At 39.4% G+C, this 13,673-nt stretch overlaps 3 protein-coding genes across 3 annotated transcripts; 1 reads left to right on the forward strand and 2 right to left on the reverse strand.

Moving 5' to 3' along the window:
• Positions 1–72: 72 nt before the first annotated feature.
• On the reverse strand, positions 73–4,620 carry BRETT_000336 (uncharacterized protein; the record flags this gene model as incomplete). Its single annotated transcript, XM_041278905.1, has 1 exon — positions 73–4,620. One exon carries the CDS (start codon positions 4,618–4,620, stop codon positions 73–75), a length of 4,548 nt encoding a protein of 1,515 aa, XP_041137119.1.
• An 803-nt stretch (positions 4,621–5,423) lies between these two features.
• On the forward strand, positions 5,424–8,444 carry BRETT_000337 (uncharacterized protein; the record flags this gene model as incomplete). The annotated part of the gene is made up of 1 exon (XM_041278906.1): positions 5,424–8,444. The coding sequence occupies one exon, from the start codon at positions 5,424–5,426 to the stop codon at positions 8,442–8,444; it is 3,021 nt and encodes a 1,006-aa protein (XP_041137120.1).
• Positions 8,445–8,679: 235 nt separating this feature from the next.
• BRETT_000338 (uncharacterized protein) lies at positions 8,680–11,337 on the reverse strand (the record flags this gene model as incomplete). Its single annotated transcript, XM_041278907.1, has 1 exon — positions 8,680–11,337. The coding sequence occupies one exon, from the start codon at positions 11,335–11,337 to the stop codon at positions 8,680–8,682; it is 2,658 nt and encodes an 885-aa protein (XP_041137121.1).
• Positions 11,338–13,673: the final 2,336 nt, after the last annotated feature.

Here is a 13,673-nt window from a genome sequence, read left to right on the forward strand (position 1 = left end):
AAATCAATATAAATTATATTTTCTCTCTATCGTAGTAATACATCTATCATTTAATTATACATGAATTTTTATTTATGTTTGTCTCTCTGAAAGACTCATTAATTTTTCTTTTGGAATCTTAAGAGTAACAATTTTGGACTCTGTTTTCAGCATAGGAGCAGCATTATCAGCCTTTTGGCCGAAATCTTCAACGTCAGACGCCCATATTTCTTTTGATATTAAATTAAACCTGAGGTATCTGATCGGCAATATTGAACTTTGCTTAATCAGATGAAGTTTCGATCTTTTGGGTGCACCTGGGAGAATTGTTCCTGGTTTGAATCTCAGGGTAATCTTTAAAGATTGATCCATACGACTGACGAGAACTTTCTTCCTCTCCTGAGTTTTCACTGTAATTTGATTTTCCATTTTCACTGCTAACTTTTTAGGATTACTCGTTGTCAATGTTAACCGTGAAGTTGTCTTTTCTGGATGACGTGCTTTCACTTTTAAAACCGGGTTCGTGAATGTTGTCTTCAATTGGATTGATGGGATCTGGATTGTTAGTCTTCCCTCTCTCTTCAATGTAACAGGGAACTTTTTATTTGGTTCGACATCCTTTTCATTCCAACGGGCAACGACCTTCTTATCAGCAGGTAAATCAGTCTTGATTTTAAAAGAGTTTTCAGCCGGATATAGCAAGGCAATCGCGTCCAAAAGATCACGCTTAATGCCAATTGGCAAAAGACAAGAATGAACGGCATCCCATAAAATATCCTTAAGACCGCTCTTATCAGCAATAACATTGCGTAATATTTCAATACGGCCATTGATTGTTTTTCTGGCCATCTGAATTTTTCGAGATTCCATTATATCGTTCGTCGATTCCTCCTGAATAATGGACAAGCCAGAGCTCATTGTGCCGTTTGAATTTCTGACCTGTGATTCAACATGATTGATACCTTGAGAGTTCTCATGGCTTGGTTCAGCATCAACAAGGGTTCCTTCATTAGCTTCTGACCCAATAGATTCAACAAAAAGCTCACCAAGCGACTCTTTCAAGTACTCACTTTTCTCAAGTTTCAGTGTGACAAATAGCAATCTTAACACAGCTGTGTTTCTCAAACCACCAAGTAGTAGTAATGCTCGAAATGCCATAAGTCTAATTTCCGTGTCATTCCTTGGATGCGTGTATTTGATGAGTTCCTCGAACCTCAACTTAATCAAGCCCCGCTTACAAAGATTTAATTTCTCCTCAAAGGCGGTGACCGTTATGCAGTTGTGATAGGAAGATTGTAGTCCATCCATCTTCACTGCACGGTTAATTTCCATCATTGCCTCGCGAGAAATTTCTAAACCTATGTCGGTCGTAGCTTCTACATTATCCAATACGGAAACTTTGTGATTCGGAAGAAACTTCTTGGAGTGTTCAATGATCAGGGATAACGATCTCAACATCTCGCAAACAAACAGAGAGTCGTCAAACTCATTATCCATGTTATCATTGTATCGGAAGATGGTTAAGATAATTTTCTTCAACTCAATAGGAGAATCGCCATCTTGATTTCTGACTTCGGAAAGACTTTGAACGATTGACTTCATCACAAGCATATCTGTGTAGCATGAAAAATCGTTTGGAAGGGGGTGGTATTCCTTAGGATCAAACTCATCATACGAAGAAGCAGAATTATGATTGTAGCAATAGCACCTCTTAAATGCCCGCAACAAGTATCTCATTCCAATATGATCATTATCCTCGCTAGATATTCTTGCCAAGGCATGTGCCGCCTCGATTCTAACACCATAAAAATACCTGGTGTCAAGAAGTGTTCGCAACAAGATATTGGCAAAGTGTAACTTGGGCCTCACAATGTTTCCAAAATATTGCACTGCTTCCATTTGTGCGTCCACATCTCTATCCTGTTGAAGCATTGACTCCTGCATCTCATCACTAACGTTAATGTGCTTCTCACATATCCATTCATTATCAGCATCAAATCGCATCCACTCAAAAGCATACGACTGCATTTCTGCAATATTTGTACTTTCATCTGTGGCATCTTCCTTCAATCCCCATTTTGCAGCCTCAGATGAGGTCATAAGAATGTCTCCCAAATACCCTTCAGAGTTTGAGCTTTTGTTTTCCTCTGAATCGTCTAGAAGTCCCTCCTTCCGTCTCCGTGTTCTTCTGTACTTGGTATTGTATTGAATGTCAAACTTCGTGTAAGGCTCTCTAATATATAAAATATGCTCGTAAGGCGTTCCGTCTGCCTCATGAATACGAATTGTGATTGGACCTGTGAAGGCAGGTAACGGCTCAAAAGATTCCTCACCGGTTACCATTTGGTCTGCCTCATCAATAAAATACTTATTCTTGAACTGCTGGACGTATCTTCTCATTTCAGGCAAGGTCAATTCCTCGTCATTTTCAACAGCCAAACGTTTCATTTTTGTAGAGGATTGTGTCTGTCTGATAGACATCTCGATAAACATGCGCTTCTTGTTAAACTTTTGACTGATTGTAAATCTGGGAACTCCGGGATTGTGAACCCAGTTTTCAAAGAATCCATCTAGTTTATGATGAACGACTTTCTCGCATACATGTTGGAAGTGAGAAGTTGAGAGACAATTTCCGTGTGCCAAGTCATTGGACATGGCCTGTAAGAATATCTTTGGAATAACACGTGAAAGACCAAATGATCTGTCGGTGCGCACCATTCGTTGATTCAATATGTAAAGGATTAAAGGCGCCTTTAGCCTCAAAAACTCCAAGTCGAGATGCCAGTTAATGGGAAATCTGAAATGTTGATTGGACATTGGCCTCTTGTTGATGTCCAATCGGCATAGCAACTCGGATTTCTGCCTGATCATGTACTTGAACATGTTGACTCCATAAAGCTTCTTCAAGAATTGAAGCGACATGTAGCCGGCAAGCCCAGTTGTACACCAGATATCGTTGAGCGACTTTGGAAGTACATTCACACCTGAATACTGTTCCGCAAGTGCTGAAGAGAGGATGTCTGTCGTTTTAAAAGATGGTTCAATAAGTCTTGGACCGTAAAGAAGCTTGTCACTGGCAATGGTCATTCCAGCAAATGTGCACAGATCGGATGGGAAATCTTCAAGGAAGACAACTGTGTAGCTGGTAAATGGAAATGAGCTGAACTCCTTCGAGTAGAAGTTGAGCGCCTTGTACATAAACAAGGTTGAATTTACCACCTCCTCCCTGCGGCCGGGAAGAAAGTAATACATGGTAGGGACCTTGTTTGAGTTTGCTTCCATCGACATGTCCAAAGGCTCTTCATTCTCATCGGCAAAAGAGGCTAAAAACGCCTTTCTAGGAACAAGCTTACCATTTGAAGGCGATGGCTCAAGTAAAGGAACCTTTTCAAATGGACCGATGGCAAATCCCAGGTGGTGGGCAGAAACAGGGTTGTAGAACTGAAAATTAACCACCTTCTTACTCATATCGACCTTATGGGGTGTCTCTTTGAAACTCACCAAGTCTGGGACTGCAACAACAATCTGGCGACTTTCATCCACTCCGTTATCGGAACTTTCGTCGGGTTTGTTGTCATCTGCACTTAAATCTTTATCTGTGGTTTCTTCATCATTTTCGCCCTTTTCAGTATCTTCATCTTTAGCACCATTATCCACTTTACTTCCACCCACCTCCACCTTCGACTCACCATCAGCATCAACATCAGCATCATCCTCGTCCATTTCCTCAAGCTGGATCTGCCTCAACGCCTCCTCTGCCTCTTTAGTGCCTATAATCTTCTCCCTTCCAATATCCCCGATTGTCTTCGGAACAACAATGTTGATATCCCAGGCCGGCTTCTCGTTGAAGTTGTCTATACAAGGGACCCACGTGCTAGCACTGGTGTGTAGATCATTGTTGAAAGTGTAGCAGAACCAGCGATCTCTAGGAATGCTTGTATTTCGTCCACCAAAGAACCTGATACCATTTCGACTGTTCTTCACGGTGTATATAATCTTCAAATTGAGCGGCGTGTAGACCCTGTCGGAGTTCATCAAGCTATTTGCAGTGACTGGAGTGCCGTTTATAGACCTTGTGGTACCCATTGGAGATGAAAGTGTAGGTCTGGATGCATTCGACTGCAGACGCAAGTTGATACTGTCGGGAATTTTGATCACTAGCTCCGAAGTTTGCCGTTGCTGGGCTGCCGATGGATGGTCTGAGTTGTTTTGGTCTGAATACAGCGGATAAAACTTCCCCCTGTAGAGATGATGCTGTGATATTGAAATGTTGTCAGAATTAATTTCGGTGTATGGATTGTACTTGTAATCGGCCAAAACAGGATTCTCCGGGTCGTTCATGTATTCATCATTCTGCGAAAAGTCACCGTAATTGAAGTTTGCCCGCCGCTGATTGATAATGACCGACTTGATTTGAATATTCCGGCAATCTAGCTTTATCTCTTTCAAAGATGACTCCAATGGAAGTGCTGTGATTTCCGTTTCTCCGTATATTGTCCTTTCCGCTAGATCAATATCCAATGTCACCTTCTGGTATCCAACCCTAAAGTGCTGGCTGGGAACCTTTTCCACTTCATGTTTGTGATGACGATGAAGCCCCCTATGGCTACCCACTGAAGGGTAATCTGCAACGATAGACATGAATGCTTCCTATGCAAATAAACCGTGGGCTTCTATCTTTGAGGCCGAAAGCCAATATTGATTTAGTTGTGCAGAGTAAAGTGGCGAAATGAATATTTCCTAAATATTCTGATGACTCTCAGCTGATACCTGTAGTACCAGTATGCTTACAATTTTCGTTGTTGTTGGTTTAACTTTTTTGAGAGTCACACCCTCGCTTAAGAAGTTCACGGATGTCTTACCTTTTTTTTTTTTCTCTGTCTTCTTTTTTCCTTCTCCTCTTCCTTTACTCCGCAAGACAGAAATACTTGCCTTGAATTGCCAACCGCGAATTGAATCAAAATGTGAATTGAAGTTGGCGATCGGCACGCCACGCCAAGAATTATTGAAGAATTATTTGGGATTTTATCTCTATGGAATTGGATTAAAGCACATTCAAATTATATATCAAAATTGCGCTTTTCTTCTATATGTCACAGGCAGTTTTTAATATACTAATTTTGCACTTCTACCTAGTAAGATTTCGACTTTCTTGAAGTATATAATTAAACACTGTGAGCAAGACTGCCAGCTTACCTGTTTCTGCCACCTTGTCCCAATGCTATTTCGTGCTGATCTTCTATCTTTTTTTTTTTCTCTCTCCTTTTTTTTCTCCTCGTTCTTTATCTGCAACAAATGTAAACGAAGAATATTTCAATCATTTCGAGATATCCACAGTGTAGTGCATGTTTGTGGGGCTATTACTTGATTCTTAAAGCATTTATTTTAACAGACTCGGACCGATCTGCTCTTACTAAGGTAGAAATTACGGGTTCCAATGCAAAATGTCAACTGAAAAAGAAAAGGAAACTGCACCATCCAATGCCGATCTTTGGACTACTATTCATTCGTCAAACTTTGACATTTACAAATGCATTGACCTCCTCAGATCTAAGTCGGAAAATGTCGGAATACAGTACGAGCTTTGCAAACGGGCCACAAACTACCCTATGGCAGAGTTGCGTTTCTTCATTCCGCAACTTCTCCAATTACTAATAACTGTTGACACCCAGTCTCTGGCGCTTACAGAAATGATTGAGCATCTTTGTACGAGGGATCCACATTTCTGCTTGGTCACATTTTGGAATTTGCAAGCCTTGCTTCAGCAGCTTTGCTCAGAACCGGAAAGCATCGGTTTTCAAACGTGTAAGAAGTTAATTAATGAGCTCCAATACCAGTTGTTCAATTATTCTCAGCGACCGGGTTCGAAACTTCCACCTTCAACATCTGGTGTGGTATCACATGGCTTTAATCAGGGCTTTCACGAAAATTTGACACCCTCTCTTATTCTGCAAACCTCGCTTATGGCGGCAATAACCGTTCCGGAGACCGTTCATTATGTTGAGCCGATGGTTCGCATCCAGGGGAAAAAGGTGAAAACGCTTGTTTTCGAGGTTCTCAAGGATGTCAAGAAAAGCTTGACTGAAAACTTGACGAGGAAAAATACAATTAAGAACTCCAAGCTTGGTACAACATCTGCTAAGTCGTACAAGTCTGAGGTAAGACGTACGAAGTCGGTAAATTTGGATAGAAAGCATAGGCATACAAGTACACCATCATCTTCTGGTAATAGCTCCAATAGTATTGATCTTAAAATGGTGGATTCATATGCAGATATCAATCTTCCTGAGCTTCGAAGGCCGTCTTTGAAGTTGGGAAAAGCGTTTGCAAGATCACCTGGTACCTTTAACGGTTTTTCTTCCACGTTTATTTCATTGGGCAAGAAGGCAAGCTCGAAAAGTAAATCGGATGACATGGTTGCCTCCATGCCGGATTTAGGCTCCGGCAGCCCGGAAAATATGAATTTTGACGGCTCGTATGCCACATCCATCAGAAATTCCTTTGATTTCAGAGATAGCTTGGATATCGATAATGCGGCAAACGGCAAAGCGGCATCTTTGTCTCCAGAAAGAAGAAGAATGACTTATACCAAAGCGCAAAAGGTCAAACTTTTAAAATCCAATTATTTCAACAACACCACGCAGTTTGTAATTGCTCTTCAAAATATATCTGCCAGATTGTCAAAGACTCCTCGGGAGGCTCGTCTTTCTACACTTAAAGCTGAATTGTCGGTTCTTAACTCTGATTTGCCGTGCGAGGTCGATATTCCATCACTATTGCCGAAAAGTAAACGTGGAAAATACCACAAGATCTGTCATATATGCGTTAATGAAAGCGCGGTTTTAAACTCGGCTGAGCATGTTCCTTTCTTGCTATTGATAGAGTATTTTTCAGACGGTATGGATTTCAACCCGGACACCCCATCTAATAAATATTTACTAGAAGACCTTCAAAATGGAAATGATGACGGCAAGTATCGTTTTGACATTTCATACAGAAACACAACCTCAAAGACTGCCTTGAAGCCAATTTCACAAGGAACTGGAAACCATACTTTGGCAAATGCAACCAGCTCTCGTACAAGTTCAATATCCAAAAAAGATGGTAGTGACTTTTCTACGCCGCTTCCTGAAATTGTGAAAAAGAGTGATATTGATGGTACAGATCTAGGGGATGTGTCCGTTGTCAAATTTACAAATAAGATGGAGGATAAAGATGCATTGATGTTTCCCACAAAAAGCTTCTTTGCTAATGACAAATCCCTACATGATCAGATAAAGGATATTGAAGGGTCTCTAAATGAGCACCAGGATGATAGTAATGAACATGACAAGAATCTGACTGTTCAGATGCGTGTTGCTGGTGTCATGCTCAGGCAGTTAGAATTATCACAGTCCACTCTTGCAAATTCACAGGCATTACAGATTAAAAATAGGATTGTCAAGTCGATGAAGAAAATGCAAGACAGTTTTGAGTCTAGCAGCAATTTGAAGAAGACTGATGATGCCGCCGGTGTTCGTAAATTGTCTAATGATTTCAAAGTTGCTGGTTTGAGCTATCTTGGGGAAGATTGGAACAAGAAGAAGCAAAGAATCAGGAAGCATTCCATGTACGGTAAGCATGAAAACTGGGATCTTTACTCGATGATTGCTAAAACAGGTGAGGACTTGGCCCAGGAGGCCTTTGCATCGCAATTAATACAGATTATTGCAAACATATGGTATGCGGATGGTGTTCATGTTTGGGTGAAACGCATGCATATGTTGATTACATCGTCTAATACCGGATTAGTGGAGACGATTACGAACGCCTTCTCTGTGCATTCCATCAAGAAATCACTTACCGAATACATGATAAGCAAGAATGAATTGCAAGCAGGGGAAGTTGCCACACTTAAGGATCATTTCCTAAGGATGTTTGGCGATGAAGATTCAATGAAATACAAGATGGCCCAGCAGAATTTCTGTTCTTCACTGGCTGCATACTCAATAATATGCTATTTGCTCCAGATCAAGGATAGACACAATGGTAATATTATGGTTGATTCTGAAGGGCATATTATTCACATTGACTTTGGCTTCTTACTATCGAGCTCTCCCGGGTCTGTTGGTTTTGAATCAGCACCATTCAAGTTAGTTCAAGAATATGTAGACGTCTTGGGAGGAGTTGATTCCTTCTATTTCCAGCAGTACAAAAAACTCACTAAGGAGGCATTTAAATCCATAAGAAAGCATGCCGATAGTTTGTTAAATATAGTTGAACTTATGCAGACGGATTCTCCGTTACCTTGCTTCCGTGCAGGTGAGAGTACTTCCGTTCAATTGCAGCAACGTCTTCAACTTCATTTGAATGATGAAGAAGTTGATGCCTTTACAGAGAATGTTTTGATTGCCAAAAGTCTTAATAGTGTGTACACTAGGCTCTATGACCAATTCCAGATGATCACCCAGGGAATATACATGTGAAGCAACGTGCTTTGGAAGAATAGGAAAAAATAAACAAAGCATCTTCTCACATGACATCACATCTGCATTTCTCCTCCTCAATATATATACCTACACCTGCATACTTACAATAAGAAAAATGAAAGCTCGAAATAAGCAGCAAACGACGTAACAATAAAGTAGAGTAAATACAGATGTTAGAAAAGAAGGCATTAAAACCGAAACGTAAATATTTATAAATGACCTTAAAACAAAATTAACAAAGCTTCATACAATAGCCCTTTCCCGCGGGATTATGTATTCTGGTCGCAGCCGTACGTACTCTCACTTGTGAGGCCTCAGCTGACTTTCCGGAGATGGCCGAGCTCTGGTCGTTTGAAATGGAAGTGGAAAGCCTTTGGGAAGGTGATAATAGATATATAAATGCTTCCATGGACCACTCGTACCATACTCTGGTATCTTTGTACTCCCTCTTCATAAATATGCTTAATTCCTGATCGTCAGTAATGTATATGGGCTGCTCGATTGGGAAGTAAATTGGTAGCCAGGAAACAAGGTTTCGAGGCTCTGGTCCCAACCCTGTAGGACAAGTAGAGATTTCAACCCTTTTATAAAGAATGGCACTGAAGTAACCGATTAGGCCGTGTATTGTTCCCTTTCTGTGGCATTTGAGTACGACGTGAGCCTGTCTTTTGTTATGCTTGTTGTCGAATATACTGTAATTCTTCACTGTAAGACACGTTTTCGAATTAAATGTCCAAACTTTAGCATAATCCGTCGACATTAGATCCATTTCATCCCACACTGGCAAATATGGCCGGTCAAATTTATGCTCATTTTTAATGCGGCACACCTTGGAAAACAGTGATGGTGATATAACTGGAGCAACATATGAAGTGAACTCCTGCGGAATTAATATGCAATTTTTCTTATCGCAATATCTCTGAATCGAATCCAAGCACTCTGGGGCAAGCTCGTTACAACCAAAGCTTCCTAGCATTTCGCTAATGACAAGATGAAATCCCACTTCCGCTTCATATGTAGGCTTCCAATGTCTGACGTCACAGTTATAAATGGTGACCCGATTCCCCCAGTGTTCCCTATTTCTTTCCTGTAGATATATAATCGCATTTGGATTCTTTTCAATTGTTGTAATGCTGATATGATTAATGTTCAGGTCCAATTTCTCAATAGCAGAGAAAAGCCTTTTAATTAATGGACCACGACCGGATCCAACCACTAGTATTTTTAGTTTTAAATTGTTCGCGTTATCAGACCCAAATTTTAAAGTTTCACAACTCTTATTGTTGTTCCCGATCTTTTGGGGAAAATATGAAAATCGGTCGATAGCTGATAAATCTCTCAATGCAGCTATGATTGCTCTTTCATAAGCATCATATTTTGCGTGGTCCTGTTCAAAAACGTTGTATGTGTTGTTGTCCAAATTCACAGTCAATGGACTGAGAGGCGATTGTAGACTTTCCGGAGACATCAACTTGTCGAAAGACAAATTGAGACTCAAAAAATTATTTATGGTGAAATTTTCCAAGGGGAGAAGCTGATTGTTTTTGTAGCTCATGCCCACTAAATACCGGAGGTATTCCAAAAAAGAAGTATTTCCGGATTTGGATGACTTGTCATCATCGGGATTCATCTCTGAATTTTGACTGCGGCTCCCGGTGGATGATCTGACATTAAGATTCAAAGATTCGGCAAACTCCTTTTTCAACTTATCAATACCGTGAAGTAGTAAAACTGGCGGATAAAGGGCTTTCCTTTGAATAAACTTCCAAATTATCAGCTGATTGAACTTATTAAGAACTGGATAATGCTTTGAGTTGGGAATAAACCGGTAGCTTGAAAGAAGGTAAAATCTCACCGGCTCAAGAAGCCATCTATCGACCACATTCTGTGAGATATTCGTCTTCGGAGATCCCAACGAGACAGAGAGGTGCATATTATAGTTACACTGAATTCGAATTGAATTCCACACATCCCACGTAGAAAATGGATCTGTTGTTGGAATAATTTTCCCACTTGTGGGGTCTCGCACAGAGTCCTCACACATTGGCAGCGAAACCGAAATGCAGACTGCAGGAAACTTTTCAAGAATTGTGTTAATGTTAGCGGCATAGATTTGTAAATTACTCATGTTTTTTGGTGGAGCAATTAGCAGAGAGTGGATACCGATATACTGGGCGTATGAAACCTCGTTGCTGATCACCTGTAGGGAGAATTCATTTATCAGGCCGTTTTCATTATCCAATTCTACCCAAGAGGAAAGTAAACCTACAGTTTTGGATATATGTGGGCCATTGACAACGTTCACTTCGGAAAGTTCTGGGTACGGTACATCAAGGATGTCAAGATCATAAGTGGCATCATCAATCGACTCTGTGTTATTTTGTGTTGTGCCATTTTCATGGTCAAAGCTTGTCTCGTAGCTGAAGTTGGGATCATTTCCGGAAGATGGTGTATCCATCATCGAACTTGAATAGCTGGAAGATCTTCCATGATAATTAGAAGTTGAGTTTCCATCAGTAGGAGTATCATCGGATGTATTCAAACCGTGTATCATGTTTCGCTTCCTGAATTCCAAAAAGTAATTTTTGCAGTTACCTTTATATCTTGCATTGGTAATCGGTAGAACAACACAATCGTAGCCGGCAGATGAAAGGCTCTCCACAAGTAAACGATCTGTCTTCATTAAGGCAGATGTCAGGGGCGAAGGTTTAATTCCGATTTCAACATGCGGGGTTACCACCGATGAGAATTGATCGATCTCTGTTATAGCTTTTGTGGGTGAAGATTTATTGGTGTTGGTTCTGGCATTGGTTTGTGTGCTGATGCTCGAATTCGAGTGCATATATTTTAAGGAAAATGATGAGGATGACGCATGATATCCCCTAGTCATGTTGATTTATGTAAAATGATTTAGAGAAAATGATGGATCAATTTTTCAAGCATCAGCTCTGTTTGAGGACTTTTGGGGGTTTAAATAAATATATATGTGTGTATATATAGTTTATGTGTGTGGGTCGGTCGGTGTTTGTGTGTATCTATATATAGTTAACTGTTTTTAACGGCGGACACGCTACACAATAAAATAGAATATGATCACGTTTGAGATTATGTGGATGTCATGAAAAAAACCGTGTCTAAGTTTAGTTATAAGAGCTGAAACATTATTTACCCCTGGATCAAAAAGAAAAAAAAAATAATAATGGTAATAAAATAAACAGGTAAATAGATCACAAAATTCATTTCTGTTGCCGAATATAGGAAGCTGAATGTTATTCCTACGGGTGCGAATAATAAAAATTGGGTTCCCATAGAAAAAGAAAAGTAGCTCACCTAAATCTGCAATTGAATACGTCCGCGCACAATTCCTCTGCAAGGAAGGTTTTAATTAAGCGATCATCATTGTGGGTCACCTCAACATTTGGGGTACTAGTACAAGGTGAGAATAGCTTTAACATAAGGTATGTACATGTAAAGAAGGTTACTTTTCATTTTTATTGCGATTGAGAGTAATTACGAAGTAAAATGTGGTTCGAGTATTAAAGGTAAAGGAGAGGGTGAGAAAACTAAATTTAAAAAAAAAATGAACGAAAAAAAAATGGAGATCCGCGTTTGAAGATGTTCGATGTTATGATCCCAAATTACTGCCACCTATTAGCCCAAAGGATAATTAAATTGTCACAAATAACACCAAATTCTAGAATTGTTTTGCTTTGAGCGTGTTAAAATTTGAAAAGAAGTACGAATTTGTAAAATAAAGGGCAGAGGTTGTTTGTATGGTGTGACTTCACTTACTTGGAGAAAACACTTACTTGGAGAAAACTTATGACTACAATTGATGTGGCGTAGTTTATGATCCAGAACATTGATATTTAATATTATAGTTAAAGAAAAGGAGAAAAGTATGTGCATCGACAGAAATATTTGAAATCTTCCACTAATATATATAATATATATTGTTAAAAAATTTATAATCCTTAACGTAAACATTTAGTTGTGTAATACTTAGTTTTTTTTTATTTCTTCAGTTTTTTTTAAAAATAGGGATTATTACTTAGCCTAGAAGAAAAGCAAGAGAAATTTAAGAAATACAAATCTTAAGATATTTCATGCAAGTAGTTATAAATATAACAATCAAAACTATTGAATGGTCGAGCCATAGCATATAATTGTAACGACAAAGAAAAAAATATGCATAAATTAAAAGGATTTGAACATACTGACGTTAAACCAAATCTGAAACATTGCCTTGAATGGAAATTGACCCCCATCCCAATTTTTTTTTTTTTCGACTGTAGTTTCGTCGTACATTTTTCAAACGCTCTTATACGGTATACCCATTATTCGTTTTAGCACAGGCACAGAGTAGGGATGAAACACATGTGACCTATTATTAGACTTCAATTTTAAGCTTTGACATCTTTCAATATATAAAACAAAAGACTGCCCGATTACAATTCTTGAAAGGAATTAGCGGTACTTTTTTAGTTCGGAAATCCTGGAAAGAGGTAAGGAAGTTTGCAAAATGCTGCCAAAGTCTACATTTTGGCGTGATGCGAGTTTCTGGAAAAAATTATGATAATGCCATCATGAATCGATCCCATCATCGATCAGTAGTCGCGCGAACGATCGAAGCTTGAATTCTAATTATCGAGGACCTTGATTTTTTTTTTTTTCGTAACATTTCCTTGTACTGTTTAGCCGTCCTTCGCAAGAAATGTTTGAATTATTTGCTGATAGTACAGATTCATTCCATCATTCATTACTCAGTGCATTATTTAGGGGTGCACAGCATTGAAAGATCCTTTTACTGCGGTTATATCAACACAATTCTGTTCAAACGCGGGCTTGTTTCAGGTATAGGAGAATTGATCTCATTTTTTTTCGAATCAATAGAACTAAACATTTGGATCCCACTTCGAATACAAGTGATAACGAAATAAATAACATGTCACAACAATTTATAGATCCCAGCCAGCAAAGACCAAGACCTTTAACGCCACAAGAAAGAGAGAGAATCTGGGCATATCGAGACAAGTATTATTACTCACCTAGATATTCCGATGATAATTACGAATACAGACATGTTGTTCTTCCCAGAGAACTGCTGAAACTTATACCACGCGACTATTTTACGGAAAATGGCACATTTAAGTTACTGACAGAAGATGAATGGAGGGGACAACTGGGTATAACGCAAAGTCTTGGTTGGGTTCATTATGGATGTCA

This window comes from Brettanomyces bruxellensis, chromosome 8 (genome assembly GCF_011074885.1).
Source record: "Brettanomyces bruxellensis chromosome 8, complete sequence".
NCBI classification, from domain to species: domain Eukaryota; kingdom Fungi; phylum Ascomycota; class Pichiomycetes; order Pichiales; family Pichiaceae; genus Brettanomyces; species Brettanomyces bruxellensis.